Raw genomic sequence first — 19,687 nt, 5'->3', positions numbered from 1 at the left:
GCCAGGGAAGGTGATATGGAGAGCGTCCCGTCTCATTTTTTCTCCCCCTGCCCACCGCGCTTCTCTGGTGGCCAACCTCACGCAGGATCCAGGCTTCCGAGCCCAGAAGGGAGGCTTTAGGGCCACAGACTGAGAAGCCAGGGTCAGTACTGGGGAATCCTGGTTTCCGGCCATGGCCCTTGGCTCTCTTGAGCCTCAGCTTCTGCATATGGGAAGCGCGGGTGACATTCTCCTCCAGGCCCCCTCCAAGCGCGGTGGAGGGTGTGTGTGTGTGGGGGGGGGCAGGGCGCTTTGTGCTGGGCGGGGAGCTGTCAGGAAGCGCCTCCCAGGTGGAGCTGCAGTCAGTTTTACCTCTGGCAGCACGGCCTCTGGGGCTCCGCCTGGGCCGGATCGCAGCCTGTCTCCCCCCACACCCCCTTCCTCCACGGCTTCTCCGGGACGGGGGGCAGGACAAAAGGTGGCGCCTCCAGCCAGCTGAGGGCTCCGGAGGCCCCGGAGGTTCCAGACTACGGAGTCCAGGGGGCCTACCGGTCTCCCTGGGGGCCACCTTTTACTTTCTGCGGATCCAGCGGCCACGGAGCTCCGTTCGGGCGGGCCTCCTCGCTCCAGCGCTTTGCAGAGGGTGCCAGCCCTCCCCCCACCCATCAAGCTTTTCCCTGGGGCGGGAGGAGGGGTTTCTGCAGCGCAGGCGCAGCGTTTTCCGAGGCCCCAGGCTGAGCTACTGCGGGGCTTTGTACCGGGGAAGTCTGCTTGGGAGCAGCTGTCCGTTTGGCCAGTCTCTGGCCGGCGCCCCTCCCCCATACACACGTGGTCTTGTCCCCAGCCTTGGGCTTCCCTGCCCAGGCTGAGCCCTGGGGACGCCCTGGTGCGTGGGTCCAAGGGTTTAACCAAGTGGAGAGAGAGAATGGAGGTGTCAGGGGGAGGGGGGGTGTCCTCGCAGTGTCCCGTCATGGACAGGGTCCCCACCCAGCTCAGAGCAGAGGCTGACTGGGTGAGTGGATGAGCTCTGGCCAAGCCGCAGGAACCCGGCTCCCAGGTACGCTCTGCTCAGCTCCTGTGCATCGCACCTGAGATACTCGACCTCCGTAAACCTCAGCTCCCCGCCTGCCACGTGGGAAAGCCGTGGCCTAGTGTCCCTGCAGTATGGAGGTGCTTCCCCTTTGCAGAGCTACAGCCCAGCTCCATTCGAAGGCCCAGGCACCGCTGGCCTCCCGTTCTGGGCCGGAGGGGTACCGGTGAGGGCTGCAGCCCCAGCCTGCGTGTGGGTGCGTCAGCACGCCTCTGGGTGGGAACCGGAAGGTAGAGAAGATGGGCCATTTCACAGCCCCCGTGGGCTGGGGTGTTAAAGGCAGAGTGAGGGGCAGAGAGGGGCAGCATTCATTCTGGCCAGTGTTGTGGGGCCTGCTGGGGCTGTCGCCTTCGTATCCGGTATTCCTCCCTTGTCATGAAGTCTGTCGAGCTATGCCCTGGCCTCCTGTCTCTCTCCTTGGAGGAATTCTGAGTCCTGGGGCTAATGTCCCCTCTCCATGGGAGTCAGGTTGTCCTGTTTCTCCTCCTGCCTCCCGTCTGTTCAAGAGGCGGGGGGGGGGGGGGGTGTCTTAGTGCCAATGGTCTGGCCCTGGAGACAGTCACTGTCCAGTAGGCGAGACTGTGGTGGAGCCTGATGGCCTGGCATGGACCAATCAGCTGGTGCAGGGGTGGAGCAGGCCAGCCATTAATTAGGACCCTGTCTCCTGGGTCCCTGCTAGACCCTCTCCAAAGGCTGGTTCAGTGACGGGTGGGGAGGGTGATGGGAACGAGCTTTATTGAGAAGCCTTGGGGATAGTCTGGGAGAATGGGTACGCTTTTGTCTCGGGCAGGCTATTCAGGGAGCGGGTGCAGCTTGAAGAAAGGCTTGGAGTTGGAGATGGGAAAGTGCTTGGTCTATTCTGGGGATGGCTTGTGGACAAACGGGGTCTGGGGAAGAGAGGCAGGAGGGGCCGCCTCTGAGCCCGGTTCTGGGGGGCTGAAAGCTCCAGCAGCTTGGGCGGGTCCTGGGCACCGGCGCGCACGCCCTCCCCCCAGCGGCTGTGGGGAGGGGGGAGGGCCGTTGCGCGCTGCGTCGGCGCTGCGCACCAGCTCTGCCTGCGCACCCAAGGCCGTCTCCGGCTTTGCAAAGAACCCTGCACACCCAGCCCTTCCCCATCGCGAGAGCGAGGCCGCCTGTGCGCGCCGGGCGGGGGTCTGCCAGCCTGCGCGATTTGGGGGGGGGCGGGGGCGGAGTGGGGAGATCGGAAGGGGAGCGCTTCCTGGTTCCAGTCCGAGAGGCGAATAGGGCTCGGCTCCGCGCCGGGAGGAGCCGTCTGCCGCGCCCTCCTCCCGCCCGCGTCCTCCCGCCTCCCGCCCCCTCGCGGCGCCGGGCGGTGCCGGCAGCCAGAGCGGCGGTGCGCAGGCCGGAGCCGGGCGGCGGGCGCGTCAGCAGTCGCGGGCGCCGAGCCTCCCTCCGTCTCAGCATCGCTCCCGGGCTTTGTCACCACGCCCGTGGGGAGTGGGACCGAGAGAGAGCCCGACAGTGCGCAGAGACAGCCCCCAGGTCCACCGGCCGGCCCAGGGCGCCATCGGGGCCATGTCTTACCAGGGCAAGAAGAGCATCCCGCACATCACGGTAAGCCGCTCGCCAGCCCGCCAGCCCGCCCGCGGCTCTTTGTGGTGTGGGGGTGGTCACCGCGGGGTCGGATCCGCCTGGGAAAGGAGGGGCGGCCCCGAGGGTTTCTGCGCCACAGCGGTTGGGGCGGGGCGGGCCTCGCATCGCAGCCCCCTCCCCCCAGCCTCGGGGGACAATGGGTGGGGGAGCCCCGCACGCGGGGCGGGGCTGCAGGCTTGGGTCCCGAGGCCTGCAGCCCCCTCCTCCCCAGGGGATGTGCCAGAGGATGGCGTGGCCTGGGAGGAAGGATGCTGAGTTGAACAAAAGAGGGAGGGGCGCAGGGTCCGAACCTCCTGGCTCTGCCCTGGAGCCGAGCCTCCCGCGTCTGGGCCCGCACCGCCCAGCTCCTGCACCTCGAAGCCGAGTTCCTTCAAACACAGAGGAAGGAAAAAGACCCACGGCCGCCCCGCTCCCCTCCCAGACCGCGGGGTGGAAGTCTGCACCCCGAGACCGCGCCATGATGGAGGGCCCCTCCCAAGCCTCCCCGGGTTAAAACTCAGCCCCGGGCAGCACTGGGGGCCGTGGCCGGGAAGGGTTACCGCTGGGGCGTGGGGATTTAAGTGGGGGCCGAGCGGTCCCCGTGTCCCTGGGTGTGGCCGGGAACAAAGCATCCACTTCTTCAAGCTTTGTCTCTGGTGGGGAGCTGAGGGCTTCGCCGTCAGGAACCCTGGCCTCTGCCCCACGGCCGGCCTGCCTGGTACCCCAGTGGAAGCAGACCATTCCTGAGGGACGGGGACCCTGGGCCTGGGGTGGTGGGCGCGGGAGCAGCTGGGTGCTGGGACGTGGCACTCTGGGCGTGAGGAATGCTCCAGGGTGGTGCCTGAGGTTTGCGGGACGGAGACCCCCACATCCTCAGGGATCCAAAATCCGGGCCCAGGGGTGATTCCAGGGCCCCTGCAGGGGGGCCGCCTGGGGAGGAGGAGGAGGCAGCCGGCATCCCCACTCGCCTGCCCGCCTGCCCAGCATATTGCAGACCTTGTTTTATTGAATCTTCCCAATGAGTCCTTGGAGGGGGCGTTGTGCGCTGGCCGGGATGCAGGTGCAGGGAGGTTGGGAGGGACCTGGGCCCCCTGCTCACGCAGAACAGCCCTGCATCCTACCCAGCTAGGGGCTGACTCTTCCCCAGGGAACCCCCTCCCGGCCGGCTGCAGGTCTAGCCAGTGGAGCTGTGCTGAGTTCCCGAGCAGAGATGCAACTCCTGAGGGTGGGGACCCCCCCTTCCCCCCTCCCCCCCCCCCCCCCGCATCCTGAATCCCTGCCCTGGGACGGGAGGCACAGTGACCAACACCTTCACAGTGACCAACACCTTCAGGTGGCTAAGAACCCGTGGGTGGCCTGTGCTTGCTTCAGGCTGAGCCGAGTGGTAGGAAAGTCGGGGTTATTTGTATGAGCAGGTCCCTTTCTTGGGACTGTCTAACCCTACCCTCCAGGGGAACCGAGGCAGGTGATGGGGAGGGGTGAGGCAGTGACTGACAAGGTAGGAGCCCCGAGTCCCTTTGTGACTGTGGCCCATGGCAGGTCTGTACCCCTCCCAGAACCCCAGTTTCCAAGAAGGAAGTTTATTTATTTTTTTTCTTATATATATATATTTAAATATTTTATTGATTTTTTACAGAGAGGAAGGGAGAGGGATAGAGAGTTAGAAACATCGATGAGAGAGAAACATCGATCAGCTGCCTCCTGCACACTCCCCACTGGGGATGTGCCCGCAACCAAGGTACATGCCCTTGACCAGAATCGAACCTGGGACCTTTCAGTCCGCAGGCCGACGCTCTATCCACTGAGCCAAACCGGTCAGGGCCCAAGAAGGAAGTTTAGCAGGACGGTCTTCGAGGTGGGTCTGGGGGAGTGGTGCCCCTGGGGGTGCACAGTGCTCAGTCTGCACACATCAGCCACTCTGCCAGCCTTCCCGCGTGGCGCTCTGGAGTGGAGAGGGGGCCGGTTTCTGCACCAGATGTCCGGGTGCATCCTGCTCGGGGGCCTCCCTGAGCCTCCAGCTCTGATATCCAAAGTGGGTATCACACTTGAGCATCTAAGAGGACCCTGGCTGAGCGCTCAGTGCGTGTTAGCACATAGTAGGGGCTTCGGAACTGCTGGCTGGTCCTGCTGCTTTAGTCCTTCTGGGGACCCCTGTGTAAGGGACTCTGAGGGCTTCCGTAGCCTTTAGCAAGGAGACGCTGAGGAGGAAGCCGCCCCTGAGGAGGCGTCTGTGTTTCATTTGGTCCTCAAGCCCGTCCCAGCCAGAGAGACCCGTGGTTTAAAGGAGGAGAAACGGCGAGCCCGAGAGGGTGGCCTTGGCCGGAGCTCCTTCCCGGGGCCCCTCAGCTTCCCCAGGAGCAGGAGTGTGGCTAAGTGGGCGGGGCTTGTGGCTTTCCCAGGGTGCACCTTCCTCTGGTCAATAGCTCTTAGTTGGTAATTACCAGAAATTAAAGCACCTGGTCTCCTGGGGCGGGCTGGGGGTGAGGGAACCGGGGAGGAGCCAGCCTTGCCCTCACCTTCCCAGAGTTCAGCAGAGGCTGACATTTCAGTCTGGAATCACAACCGAGTGGAGGGGATGTTGTAGGGGGAGTATGGGAGGCCGGAGGAGACACGGCAGGGGGAGCCCCCCTGCCCCACTCCCAGTGTGGCATGTTGGAGAGACCGAAGGAAAGCCAGCCAGGCCAGCATCGTGGGAGCCCAGCCTCTGCTCCCCAGGGCAGCTGCTCCGCACTGAGAGCCAGTCCTGGAGACATAAGACGCTGTTGGCAGCCAGGGTGTGTGCGGCCTGGAGGCCTGGAGGTGCATCCTCAAGTCACCCCTGCTTGATGGTGGGTCACTCTGTGCTCCTGTGAGCCTCAGTTTTCTCATCTGAACAATGGGGATACGGCCCCAGCTTTGCCAATGAATGCCGAGATAGGAGAGTGGACACTGGCACAGGGGGAGAAGGGCCGCCCCAGGCGGGGCGCGTGTGCACACAGGCAGGGACACGGCCGGTTAGGAAACGTTCTGCTCCCGTTGATTATGATCGTGGCGTCTTTTCCTTCTTTTTTTCCACCTCAGCCTTTTCCTGAGAAAATACAGCAGCTTGAGAGAGAAGAGGGGGAAAGCAGAACCACTTAGCTTCCGCCCCCAAGGGTTGTTTAAAATATTCACGAGGCTCTGTTTCATGTGTGGCTTTTTAAAAAATTAATGACCCAGCCGGGGATTAACTCAGCGGAAGCTGTTTCTCACCCTGGGCGCCCAGGGCTGTGGCTGAGCCACTGGAAGGTCCTGGGCGTGGCTCTGGGCAAACAAAGGCACGTGGCCTCCTGGCCCTGCCAAGGCTCCTGGCTCTCACAGAGCCGCCGAAGGGGGCCGCCTGCTCCTTGTTGGGGGAGACAAGAGTGTCCGCCATGGTGGCTAAGCATTATTACTCAAAATAACGCTTCTTGAGGCCTGATCACCTCCGCGTTTGCCGCGTATTCCAGCAGGAATCCAGCAGGAATTCCATGACCTCTCACTTGGTTTACAGAGCTGTCCTGTGAGGGACACAGCCCAGTGTGTCCTCCTTATGTTCCAAAGAGTGCACTGAGGCCCACAGAGACGTGGTGGCGTGTACAGGCTCTTGCCGTGCCCGGCGGAGGCATGACGAGCTCAGTCAAGCGGGAGGGCCGACAGGCTGGTCGGCCGGCTCAGCAATCACCATCTGATTTGAAACCTCTGTGTGTGTTACAGTGCGCTTCAGAGTGTATGTGTGTGTGCATAGTTGAGTGTGTGAGTGTAGATGAGGGTAGGTGTGATACTGTATGGTGTGCAAAAAAAATCACACCGTACAGATGAGCAGGGAACGATGAGCAGGGAAGAAAGATCAAGCGAGAGTCACACGAGACGGAAGGCGTTGCTCTAACGTGCAAATGTGCAGAAAACGTGTGAGGCCTGTTGCGCTGCTCCTGAGGGTGGCATTCAGCCTGTCTATAAATATCCCGTTTCTTTCCCTGCCCTTTTACACAAAGGATTTGAGATGCCCGTAGGGTTTGTTTCGCAGAGTGAAATCGGATGGAATGGGGGTGAGAGGTGAGGGGCCAGGGATGGAGATTAGGGAGCCGTGTACAGAAGCGAGGAGAATGCAGGAATCCCAGCCCCAGGGTCCCCGCAACGTGCTGTGTACTGACACAGTCCTCCACGCGGGTGCTGCTACATTGCGGTCAGCATTTAAAATTGACGTTCGCTACAGCCAGGTGTACAGAGTGTTCTCGTCACATCTCTTAGCTGGAGCCCTGAGCACGCACAAGCAGAACGGTGTTGAATGGAGCCTCACTTTTGTGGGAGTAAAAGATGGTTCTTGCCCTGGGCGGGGAACCTCAGAGGACTTGGCCCCTTGAGCACATAAAAAGCGGTGAGGGCAGTGGACAGCGCCTGGTGCTGAAGAGCAAGCAAGTGCAGTTAAGGAGCTTTTATTAAAGGCCTCTTGAGACAGACACAGGCCCATGATGTAGGGCGGGTTGGTAATGATGGCTGACTTATTTGGTGGTGGTGTTTAATGATGCTGCAAATTTTTACATCACGGTTACCCACCCCTCCCCCCCATCTCCAGGAGATACGTTCCGGGACCCCCAGGGGGTGTCAGAAAGCACAGATAGTACTGAGCTCTACGTGGACTGTTTTTTCCTGTAGATGTGCCGGGGGTCTTATCCAGCATCTAGAAGGGTTCAGGAATCTGGAGAAGGGCTGCATGTAAATTATTAGAGTCCAGAGACGAAATATAATTTTGGAAGGCATTTTGGGGAGCCAGAGGAGCTTGGCTGTAGGAACCAAGTTCTCCTGTCTCTCTGGACCCCTTGCTTTTTATTAACACAAATTGTCCTAAAGCAAGATAGATATACATATCAAAGGCAAGGTTTAATATACAGAATCCATTATCAGATTGGGGGAACTGCCTATGGCTGTTCAGGTGTTTGGCCTGCAGGAGGCAATAACATGTAGATTGAAATGCCCTCAGCTGTCTGGCAGCAAGCAATCATTTATGCATCCTTTTCAGGTTTGGGGAAGTGCCCTCAGCCATTTCCAACAGGCAGTAATATGTATTTTCCAGCCCTTGCTGAAGGCTCAAGGTCTACCAACCTTTTGATGAACTTCTTGCATTTATGACCTGCTGGAATTAGCTTCCGGCATAGATCCACACACTCACCGCTTCTCTCTGGCATGTCCTATTTGCCAGCACCCCCACTCTTGCACTTCGGGGCATTGTTAAGTGAAATGAGGGTGACTTGGACACAAGCGCTGCGATCTGATAACAGAGGCAGCTCCTAAGGAACTGACAGGTGGGCCGTGCATACAGTGTGGGATGGAGCGCGGTTTCAGCACGCTCCTCGGAAGGGCGCACAATTGAAAACATATGCATTGTTGTTGTTTTTTATATTTTTATTTTTATTGAATTCAGAGAGGAAGGGAGAGGGAGAGAGAGAGAAATACCAATGATGAGAGAGAACCATTAATTCGTTGCCTTCTGCACACCCCTTACTGGGGATCGAGCCCGAAACCCAGGCATGTGCCCTTGACTGGAATCGAACCTGGGACCCTTCAGTCTGCAGGCTGATGCTCTCTCCACTGAGCCAAACCAGCCAGGGTTATATGCATGGTTTATGTCTAAAATTTTCCGTTCAATGCTTTTGGACCGCAGTTGGCCACAGGTAGCTGACACTCGGAAAGCGAAACCGTGACGAAGGGGACTGTATTTGTAAGTATGACCCGAACAGAGAGAGGTGGAGAGTCACTGCCCTGGAGAGAGGCAGTGGCCAGATCACAACCGCTCTGCGAGCCGACAGCCCTGAACTGGTGTTGGCGGCCTGGGAAGGGGCATGGGGCCTAGGATGCTTCGTGGGGTGGCTGGTCTGCAAAATAAGCCGCCAAAAGCGGGGAGGTGATGGCCCTGGACACACGAGGGGGCAGTTCCCGCCCCTTCCCTAGGCCTGAGCCCAGGCGCCGGCCACTCCCTGACCAGGCTCGCCCTCGCGGCCCTTTGCCTGTGTGTAAGCCGGGCACATCCCCTGCAGGGACTCCTTCCGCCCGGAGCTGGAACTGTGGGCACTCCCACTCCATTCATGTGGGTTCACGCGCTTGGAGGATGGGGCAGCGTCTGATCCTCCCTGGCGTGTCCCCAGGAGCACTCTGCACACGGTGACTCAGACCTGGGACTCTGAACCGAGGGAGGGGATGAATGAAGAGGGGATGGCAAGCGGTGCTTCTTTGCCGAGCCAGGTGCCAGCCGCTCCTGCATTTGATGTTCCTTAGCAAATGTCCTCTTCGCAGAGTTAGCATGTAGGTGGCTGCCACCCAGAAGGAGACGAGGGTGGCACGAAGGGCGTTCGGAGAGAGCGCAAAGCCTCCTCGTGGTGCGTGGGCAGCGGGGAGAGGGTGGGTCTGATTTACAAAGGGGCTTCGCTGCAATCACAGTGAAAGGCAGGCTTTTACAATGAGAACCTCCCAGAGACAGGCGGGGTCATTGTGGGGCGCCTCTCACCAGAGGAACTGCTTCGCTGAGGAACTGCTTGGTGTCAGGCCTTGGAATCAGTGTCATGGGAAGGCTCGGTGGGTCCGAAGCAGAAATGCGCTGAGCGAAGAGGTGGCTGCTTGGGGGCGATGTTGCACCTGACCCCCGATGATGCTGCCTGTACTTTCTGTCACACCGTCTTTGTGGACCCTCAGGCCTTCCGCCCAGTCTCAGCCAGTATTTGATTTATGCCACCTCAAAGTTGAAAGGAGCCTTTCAATGTACGTATTTTTTTGTGTGTGTGCTTAAGGAGGCTGAGAGTGCCCACTGCGTCTCCTCCACGGCAGTCTCCCCTCCAGTGTAGGAATTCCAAACCCCCTTTGCATGCCCCCAGTGACGGGGAGACTTCCCCAGCACCTGCTTTACTCTAGGAAGCTCTGCCGTTGGACAGCTCTTCTGTATGCGGCGCGAGGGTCTGCCTTTTGCCCCATGTTTGCCCTCGGAATCTCGTGGTTCCTTCCTCTTCCACACGGATATTCCTGGAAGCTGTTTGATCACAGAGGCCTGGGGCCCCCTCGGTCCCCAAACGGCCCCGATTCTCTGGTCCTCACCCGGCACAGTTTCCAGGTACAACGTCTGGATTTTTTGTTGCATTTTTTTCTTCTTTCTGCTGTCCTTGGTCTCTGAGCCTGCGGAACAGAATGGATCCAAAATAAAACTTACTGGGCACCTTTCAAACGGACTCTAAACATCCCAGCGTCACAGACTCGCTTGAGGAGCCGATAAAAGCAGTGGGAACATCCAGTGCAGGCGTGTGGCCTCAGCACTGGCTCTCAGCGGCCAGTGTTCAGTGTGCGGAGAGCTCCTGCAGAGTACCTTCACGGCCCCGTGAGGGCGGTGCTGTGATTACGTCCACGGGCAGAGGAGGAGCCTGAGGCTCACAGAGCTCAGTGCCTAGCCACGGGCTCCCTGCGGAGAGGCTGTGTGGGCTGAGGTGCAGTCAGTCCCGGGGGAAAGGATCAGGGAGAAGATACTTATCAAAACAAGCTGGCAGACAAAGCGTCATGAGGTCAGGAAACAGCACTAACCAGGCCGTGAGCCTCGTGCTGTGGGGACTCTAGGGGGAGGCAGCAGGTTCCTGGCGTCAGAGCCTGTGCCCACCAGGAGATGGGGGGTTAGGGTCACAAGGCCAGGAGAGGGGAGCAGCCCGGCCTGGGGGAGCCAGGAGGATGTGCTTCGTCTGCGTGAGGACAGCTGGGGACGGGTTTCCAGGAGAGGGCTGACGCGTATGTGTGTGTCCGCAGGGTCACAGGCTGTCCTGGGGAGGGGTCTGGGGGTGACGGTGAGGGAGACGTTGAGGATGAACATGAGCATCTGAATGCGATCCATCCCCCCCAGGTTGCAAGGACGTTAAAAAATCAGGCCCCGTTCTAAGTGCTGTGCCCTCTCTTTACACCGGAAACTGACCACAGAGAGGCGACCTGCCTGAGCCTCAGGGTGATTAGCACCTGTGGGGCCAGGGGAGGCCCATGTCCTTAACCGGACGAGGTAATGACGGTGAGCGCACCCGGCTCGCAGGGGTGTTGTCCGTGTTTGTTAGCTGATTGGGTCTCACATTTGATTTCTTCCCTCTGGAGAGCCCTTTGCAACGTTCAGAGCCTTTACTCTGCCTGCTCGCTTTTGGCCATAATTGCAGCAACGCTATCAGGAGGGAAGAGGAGGTGCACGCGCCTGTGACGGGCTGGATAGGAGCTGAGTAGACGCGTACTGTCTGTTCTCACCTGTCCCCTGTCTGTTCTCACCTGTCCCCTGTCTGTTCCCACCTGTCCCCTGTCTGTTCTCACCTGTCCCCATTTTGTGAGGAAGGACCTGAGGCTCCCACTTGCTCATCAGGTACAGGGAGGAGAGCACGGGGCTAACCACCAGGGGGCGCTGGGCTGTCCCTTTGTAGGCAGCAGGTGGCTCTAGGTTACCCAGTGTCTCCACCGGCTCCTGGCTGTGTGACCTGGAGCAACTGGCTTCACTTCTCAGTTTCCTCGTTGGTAGCAATCAGACCCACTTCTTTAGGAATTGAAACTGGAAGCCCACGGGGTGCAGAGCTGACGCCGAGCCTGCGCTCAGGAACGTGAGTTTCTTAAAGGCGGTGGGTTTCTGTTCAGAGTGCTTTGTGTGAGGTGAGACGCAGACAGGACACGCAAAAGTGGGTGTAGACATAGAGGCCGGCACAGCTGGCCTCCGCCTCCTGTGGGCAGCCTGAAGGCCCTGCCCACTCCTGGGGGCACCGCAGAGGGGTGCTATTTTAAAGCCAGGTGCTCAGTCCCGCAGGGAGGGTTTCCTGAATACCTGCCAGGTATCCTGGGGCTTGAGAGCTCTGTGTTGTAACTGCAGTTGTCATGGAAACGGGCCTGCAGCCCATGGGGACTGCCTGTGGCTCTGATTCGCCGAGGAGGAAAATGCCATGCTACCGGTGTCCCCCGCCCATGCAAGTGGAGTACAATGTGTGTTAATTAGATTCCGCGTCAGGCGTCAGGCCTGTCACCGACACGGCTGCCTTCCTGGGCAGTGTGACAAAGGGCCTCCGGCTGACAGGCCGTCCCCCGGGGCAGAGTCAAAGGCAGCGGGCTGGCTTTCTGTGAGTCCTAGGCGTGTGCTGCAGTCAGAGGAGGCTGGGTGGGGATGGCGCCGGAGCTGGGAGGCAGGGGCTCTGGCTACCGAAGGTCGTGACCGAGTCCTGGGACTATGAAGTCTCTGGGCCAGATAGCGGTCTCTGGCTGTGGCTCTGGGCACGGAACCCCGATGGGGTGCCAGTTCTCTTTGATGGAGCGATGCCCAGCAGCAGGCAACCCCGCGGCCCTGGCACCGACGATTTACTTACAGCGGAAGGCCTGGGCGGGGCCGAGGCGCAGCGGGGCGCAGCCAGGCTTGTCTTCGGGCTTCTGTCTGGGTCAGGTCTGCTCCGTCTTTCTTCTCATCCTGGGACGCAGACCTAAGGAGACGCCATTTCTTGGGTCGTGCGGTTTTCCGGCGGAGGGTGGGCTCTCGGAGCCTGAGCTGAAACCCACCAGCCTCCTGAAGCCTGAGCTCAGAGGGTGCGGTCACGGCCACTCTCATTCTATTGGTCAAAGCAAGTCATGTGGGTGGAGGCAGGTGGGATTGTGAAACCGGAACCCAATCTACCACAGAGGGTCCACGCGGGCATCATCGGGCTGTTTGTGAATTCCTGGGCACCATCTAGAGCTGGAAAATGAGAACTGACAAGAGCACTGGCCTGGGACTTTCAGCGGCCCATCCCGAAGGACTTGAGGCTCCCCGAGGCTACGGTGATGTGTTGTACGTGTACGAGTGGGGTTTGGGCCAGTTGGATTTTTGAATTGCAAACATGAGCTCACCATCAATGGCTTTGTAGGATGTGAAGGATTCATAACTTTCAAAACTGACCTTGATGTTTCCTTTGTCTTAAGAGAAAGCCGTTCCATCAGCATTTAACGCGCGGACAAGCACATGTCTGCAAGAACGGGGCTTCCCTGGACTTTTTGAGACTCGTTTCCGTGCTTGCCCTTCAGAGAGAACGTGTTCTTCATCTTCCCAGAAACGACGGGTCTTTCAGTTATTCCGAGCCCCTTCCCAGGGGCGAACCAGGCAGCCCCCTGGAATCCGTGTGTCCCAGCAGCCCCGGCGGGAGCTGCCTTCCCAGTGTGAACACCAAACCTCTGAGATCCCTTTTAAAAAAAGTATATATAGATATATAGATATATAGATATATAGATATAGAAACAGATATAGATTTCAGAGAAGAAGGGAGAGGGAGAGAGAAATAGAAATATCAATGATGAGAGAGATTCATTGATCGGCTGCCTCCTGCACACCCCACACTGGGGATTGAGCCTGCAACCTGGGCACATGCCCTGACAGGGAATCGAACTGTGACCTGCTGGTTCATAGCTGGGCTGCAATCCTTTTTAATTTTATTTATTTATTTATTTATTTATTAATATACTTTTTTATTGATTTTTTACAGAGATGAAGGGAGAGGAATAGAGTTAGAAACTTCGATGAGAGAAACATTGATCAGCTGCCTCCTGCACACCCCCTACTGGGGATGTGCCCGCAACCAAGGTACATGTCCTTGACCGGAATCGAACCTGGGACCCTTGAGTCCACAGGCCGATGCTCTATCAACTGAGCCAAACCGGTTAGGGCTCCTTTTTTATTTTTTATTTTTTTGACATTTGCCCATTTATTAGCTGCAGATTCCAACTCTGTGTTAGTGAAGCATTGTAGGAGAGGGGATCATGTCCTCCCCCAACTTCCTGGGGAAGTGAAGTACTGAAGGGTTGGTACTAAGAGTCCAAAGTTCTTGGAACCGACTCTAAGCCATGGTTGCTTTGTTTCGGAGGGAATGTGAAGATGACAGGTATGCCAGGGAGCTGAGAAAGAAAGGCAGTGAGGAACTACAGGCTGGGTGGGGGAGGCGGGAGAGGGAACTTCAGCATCCCAGGGTTTGGAGAGACCTCACTGCCCACGTCCCCAGGGGCGTTTCAGGACCACGGACAGCACACACCCGCCTTCCATTCTTCTACCTGGAACTCGCAGCATGCTGTCTGTCTGGGCATATACTACTTAGCTGCAATGTGCCTCTTCTCCTCCTTTTTGCAACTTCGTGAACTCCTCACATCTCAGAACCCAGCTCACACGCCCCCTCCTGGATGACACAGCCTCTCTCTGTCCCTGTTGTCTCTGTAATAACAGGGTTGGTTCTCTGCTGTTGACCAGACAGCCAAGGTTGCTAAGCGCGTGATTATGGGGTACGTGTGGGTTTGATGAGAAAAGCACCTCTCATTTCTCCTGGGGATCTTCAGACCTCAGCGGATGTTTGATTCCTCTGACTCTGGTGGAGATGATGGATTTTCTTCCCACCATGCAGTGGGGGGAACAGAACTCGAGGTTTCGTGCTTTGCTCAGGGATGGACTGTGACGCAAGAAATGCACTGTGATCTGGACCTCCCCCCGCCCTCCCCCCAAGCTGAGGCTGCTGTTTGTTTTGCTGTTGTATGGGAAGGGATGCCTGACATTTTAAAAAATGTATTTTTATTGATTTCAGAGAGAGGAAGGGAGAGGGAGAGAGAGGTAGAAACATCAATGATGAGAGAGAATCATGGATCGGCTGCCTCCTGCACACCCCCTACTGCAGATGCAGAGATCGAGCCTGCAACCCGGGCATGTGTCCTGACTGGGATTCAAACCTTGACCTCCTGGTTCATGGGCCGACACTCAACCACTAAACCACACCAGCCGGGCAATACCTGGAGCTTTTTTATTTTTAACTTTTTAATATATATTTATTGATTTCAGAGAGGAAAAGAGAGGGAGAGAGAGATAGAAACACCAATGATGAGAGAGGATCATAGATCGGCTGCCTCCTGCACGCCCCCTACTGGGGATCAAGCCTGCAACCCGGGCATGTGCCCTGACCAGGAATTGAACCGTGACCTCCTGGTTTATTGGTCAATGCTCAACCACTGAGCCAAGCTGGCCGGGCTCTTTATAATTTTTTATATCACTCTCCTTCTCACTCTCTCTTTTCAAATATTCTCTTGCTTTTCCCTCCCTTTTCCTTTGCCTCCTGCCTGTCAACCCCCTCTCCTCCTGCTCAGCAAACATTTGCTAAATACCGTGTCCTCGCAGCCCCTGGCGGGTCCCTGAGGACACAGCGATGAAGGGCACAGGCCCTCCTGGCCTTGAAGGCGTCCACCCCGAGGAAGGGTCATGTGCACAGCGACCATGACGTGTGATGACTGTAATGGGAGAGGGATGTGCAAGGGGCAGCCGGAACGATGGGGAGGCACCCCAAACTCTCTGCTGGGGGGAGTCAGTTACTGCCAGAAAGATCTACCCACCCCAGAATTACCACCATAGAAATGTTATTTTTTCACCTAACGTTTCATTGCTCAGTGCCTCTCTTTGTTCTCAGAAGTCCCTGGGGAGTGTTTGGTATCTGAACGATGCCCGTTGGTGGTGTGGTGATGGGATGGGAATTAATTCGGGATCACATTTCAGTGCAGTTCCTTGCGCTTCTCCGGGACCTCTTCCAGAGGACGAGTTTCTGGCACTGGATTTCTAGGTCAAGTCACGAGCCCTTGTAAGGCCCTTGACACCTTTTGCGAACTTGATTGGCACTTGTTCTAGCTGGGCAATGCCAGCTCTGAGCAGGTGTGAAGGTGGTGAGCGTCCCTTCGTCCCCTTCTGCCCAGTGTTCGCACGATGGATGTTTAGGACCCTCTGTGTGTCTGAGCTCCTCCCTGATGCCAGCCCTGCTGTTACTTCGCCGCCAGCCCAGGCTCCTCCCACCAGGATGTTAGAGTCCCTTAGGGTCCCGGTGAGCTGGCACCTGCGTACCTCTCCAGGTCCCCGCGGAGGTCACACTGCAGCCAGAGGAAACCGCTGACAGATCCCCGAGCCCACCAGGTGCCTCGCGACCTCCGCGCCTCTCTCCTTCTCTGCAGTCTCTCTGTGCCTTTTTATGGGGCTCCGTCCTACTTGTTGTTCAAGCTCAAAACAAGCTTTCTTCCCCTGGGAGGGCTGGCGTGGAGGCCTCCTTGCCAGTCTCTGCCAGCCCTTCCCACTCTGGGTGCAAAGGCCGGGTCACGACTCAGTGTCCCCACTGGCCTGAGAACTGTTTCTATTCGCTGCACCCTCCTTCCTTAAGCAGCTGTTTATGGAGCGTAGCTCCTGCTACAGAGAGTGGCGAAGAGTCAACGGCGTGTGACTGTCCCCACGGTTTACATGTGCCAGGCCTGTGCAGCACGGCGCACCCATCATTGTGGAACTGTCCCCAGGAGTCCTCCCAGCAGCCCTCTGAGACAGGGACCCGTACCCCCATTTTATAGATGAGGAAACTGAGGCCAGCCGGGGCTAAGTCACCTGGATGGAAAGAGGGTAAGGATGGGACCCCACACCTGTCTGACTCTGGACATTTCGTTCTCACGCACACTGATCCGGGACACTGGCAGTCTCCGGCACACCCACCCTGACAGCTAGATTTTCGTTGGATTTCTGATGAGCTGTTTTATTTCCTTCCAAGTATTTAAACAGCGATTTTTATACAGAGCTTGTCCTCGCTCATGTATCTTGTTTGTTCCTCGTGGTAATCTGGGAGAGGCAGGGTATTATTATTTTTCTTTTAAATGTGTGACTTGTATGAAATTTTTAAAATGTCGTGTCCCATCCAGTGGGCTCTTGCTGTGAGCTTGCCGAGTGAAGAACAGAGCCCTAGGGAGCTGGCCCCGGGGTCGCAGATCCTGGATGGGATCTGATTATGGGGTGCTACGGATTTGGAAATGTTTTAAGATGTGACAGTGTGTCTGATGGGGCAAACGCGGGAGAGAAAGTTAGGAAAGGCAGCCTGCGCCCCTGTTTGCGTGTGAACCTGGGAGTCACCCGTCTGAGCCCGCTCCCTCCTCGGTGGGGCGGCCGCGCCATGAGGGTCCGCGCAGGCAGGACCTGCAGTCTCTGGAGCACGTCCCTGGGACGCCTCCTGCGGAAGTCTCCTGGTCAGAGTTCCTGCAGCACGAAAGGATCTGCGTTTGGGAACGCTGTGAGCTCAGCTCCCCGCGTGGGTATGCACGCCACACCAGCGGAGTAAGGGGTCTGGGAGTTTGTCACAGACAGCCTTGGTTCTGTTTAACCCAGAGTTTCCCACGCTCACGACACCGGGGATCCCCTTTTTGGGACACCAGCTGCTGAAACCCCGTGACCGTGGGTCCCCGGGAACATGGCTTGGAAAATGCCAGTTAAAAGGCAGAGGCGCTAGTAATCTTAAGGCAGATAACGAGAAAGTCACGTAAGCTCTTGCCGTATCATGGGCTTATTTTTAAAGAAAAACGCTGGCCCCTGAGAACAGCAGGAGCTTGGGCCCACTTGCAGCAGCTGCCACAGTACCTGCTGGAAGTTGGGGGGGCGGGGGGGTTGGATGTGAGCCCAAGCTCCACCGTTGGTTCCAGGCAGAGCAGAGCAGGTGGGGCTGGTGTTCGGCTCACAGCACATCTGATGCCACGTTGCAGGCGGAGTCTGAGAAGCTCTCTCTCAGACGTGAAGGCAGGTGGCTGCCTGCGGGAGGCCGTGTCCCAGACGCCACGCGCCAGCTGCCTGTGACTCACAGTCAGTTCCCTGCTTTCTGGTGCCGGGAGCCTGCTCACCGGCTTGTCTCTGCATCTGCATGTGCACAGCCCGTGCCTCCTCTTTCCTTTGGTCCTGGAGTGCCCTCCAGAGGGCGTCCTCCCTGGGGACACACACGTCTTGGCTGGCCTCTCCCTGAGGGATAAGAGGCAGGTGCTGGGCCTGGCCGGGATTGAGCTTGGAGCCCCTTCCTCCAGAGACCCTCCTGCTGGGGGACAGGACATGCCGGTGCACACATCTCCTCCTTGGATCATGGCTTAGTTCTTTGTCCCATGACTGCGATGCTTTTTCTCTCCATCTTCACACATTCATCCTTTGAGGTATCCATCTATCCATCTATTCATCCATCCATTTTCTCATTTATCCACCCATTCATTCACTCATCCACCCACCCAGTCATCCATCCATTTACTCATTCATCTACCCACCCACCCAGTCATCTATCATCCATTCACTCATCCATTCATCCATCCATCCATACATTTACTCATTCATCCACCCACCCACCCAGTCATCCATTCATTCATCCATCTATCTATCTAAACATCCTTCCTTCCTTCCACCCATCCGTCCACCCACCCACCCACCCACCCACCCAGTCATCCATCATCCATTCACTCATCCATTCATCCATCCATCCATACATTTACTCATTCATCCACCCACCCACCCAGTCATCCATTCATTCATCCATCTATCTATCTAAACATCCTTCCTTCCTTCCACCCATCCGTCCACCCACCCACCCACCCACCCACCCAGTCATCCATCATCCATTCACTCATCCATTCATCCATCCATCCATACATTTACTCATTCATCACCCACCCACCCAGTCGTCCATCCATTCATCCATTCATCTATCTACCCATCCTTCCTTCCTCCCTTCCTTCCATCCATCCATCCATCCATCCATCCACCCACCCACCCACCCACCTACCCATCCTTTCACCCATCCATCCTTTCATTCATCCATCTGGCCAGGCTGTGTCCAAGGTGTAGGGGATGCAGCTGTGAATATAATGGATGAAATCTCTGCCCCCGTGGATCTGACAGTCTCGTAAGGACAACTGCAGGGCACAGCTCTAGGTGGCGCCACCATCCACATCCACGCGCGTGTGTTTGGCCCTCTGTGATGTGCACTGGACTCAGCCGGTGGGGTAGCTAACACATCACAGCTCTGATGCCAGTGGGGAGTCACGTGTCAGGCAAACATGTAGATGTATAGTATGTGAGACGCACTGCAGTAAGTGCTGTGTAAACATAAATGGGTGAGGGGTGTGGGGTCGGCTGGCGGGACGTGGTGTATAGTGTTCCTAAGAGGGAGCCGAGGGGAGGGCTCTCAGGTGAGTGACACTGAGCAGAGACCCAGAGCAAGTGGGAGAGCGGACTTTCCCCAGAGCTCGAGATTCCATCTTGTCGGGCCTTGCTTTTTCACGCCACTTGTTACTTTTGAAAATGTTTGAATAATTTTATATTAAAAGTTAAAAACAAACAAAAACTCCTGGCTTTCCCCCAATGACACTGAATACTTTGCTTGGCTTTTCAGAGTGACCGGCTCCTCATCAAAGGTGGACGGATCATCAACGATGACCAGTCCTTCTATGCCGACGTCTACCTGGAAGATGGACTTATAAAGTGCGTGGACCAAACAGACCTTTAAATATATATATATATATGTATGTGTGTGTGTGTATATATATATATATACACACACACAATTACAAATATATATATATATACACACACATACATATATATGCATGTGTGTATATACACACACATATCCTATCTAGTAAAAGGGTAATATGCAAATTAACTGTCACTATCACAAAGATGGCGGCGCCCAGTCCCCCGGAGTCCCCCAGTCCTGGGGGGCTGCCGCTGAGAGCAGGCAGTGTGAGCAGCCTGGCAGAATGCTTGCTTTGTTGCCGTGGCGACGGAGGGCCTCTGGGCAGTGGGCGAGGAGCAGCTGGGGTGGGACGCTTGCTTCGTCGCTGTGGTGATGCCCCGGCCGCGGAGGGCCTCTGGGGGGTGGAGGGTGGCCCGCAGCCTCCGTGGCCAAGCGCAGGCCTGGAGAGGAGATGGCCGGCCCGGCTCCTGCAGAAGCAGCGTGGCTCCCAGTGGCACGCTGCAGTTCCCACCAGCTCCCGGGTGGGCTAGTAGTGTATATATATTGATTTTAGAGAGGAAGGGAGAGGAAGAGCGAGATAAACATCAGTGATGAGAGAGAATCATTGATCCGCTGCCTCCTGCACGCCCCCACTGGGAATCAAGCCCACACCCAGGCATGTGCCCTGACCAGGAATCAAACTGTGACCTCCTGGTTCATAGGTTGACACTCAACCACTGAGCCACACTGGCTGGGCTAAACAGACCTG

General features: G+C 57.2%; 1 protein-coding gene across 2 annotated transcripts in view; it reads left to right on the top strand.

Moving 5' to 3' along the window:
- The first annotated feature begins 2,437 nt into the window (after positions 1 to 2,437).
- Positions 2,438 to 19,687, top strand: part of CRMP1 (collapsin response mediator protein 1) — a 41,990-nt gene continuing 24,740 nt past the window's right edge. Inside the window, exons 1-2 of one of the 2 annotated variants that reach the window (XM_079781577.1) lie at positions 2,438 to 2,644; positions 18,856 to 18,944. In XM_079781577.1, coding sequence (XP_079637703.1) covers positions 2,606 to 2,644; positions 18,856 to 18,944 — 128 coding nt within the window. In that variant the 5' untranslated portion in view covers positions 2,438 to 2,605. The remainder of the gene's footprint in view (positions 2,645 to 18,855; positions 18,945 to 19,687) is intronic. The other variant, XM_079781576.1, reaches the window with a different exon arrangement.

This window comes from Cnephaeus nilssonii (assembly GCF_951640355.1).
Source record: "Cnephaeus nilssonii genome assembly, chromosome: 1".
Taxonomy (NCBI): Eukaryota; Metazoa; Chordata; class Mammalia; order Chiroptera; family Vespertilionidae; genus Cnephaeus; species Cnephaeus nilssonii.
Note: the sequence above shows the minus strand (reverse complement) of the source record. Positions and strands in the feature narration are given on the sequence as shown.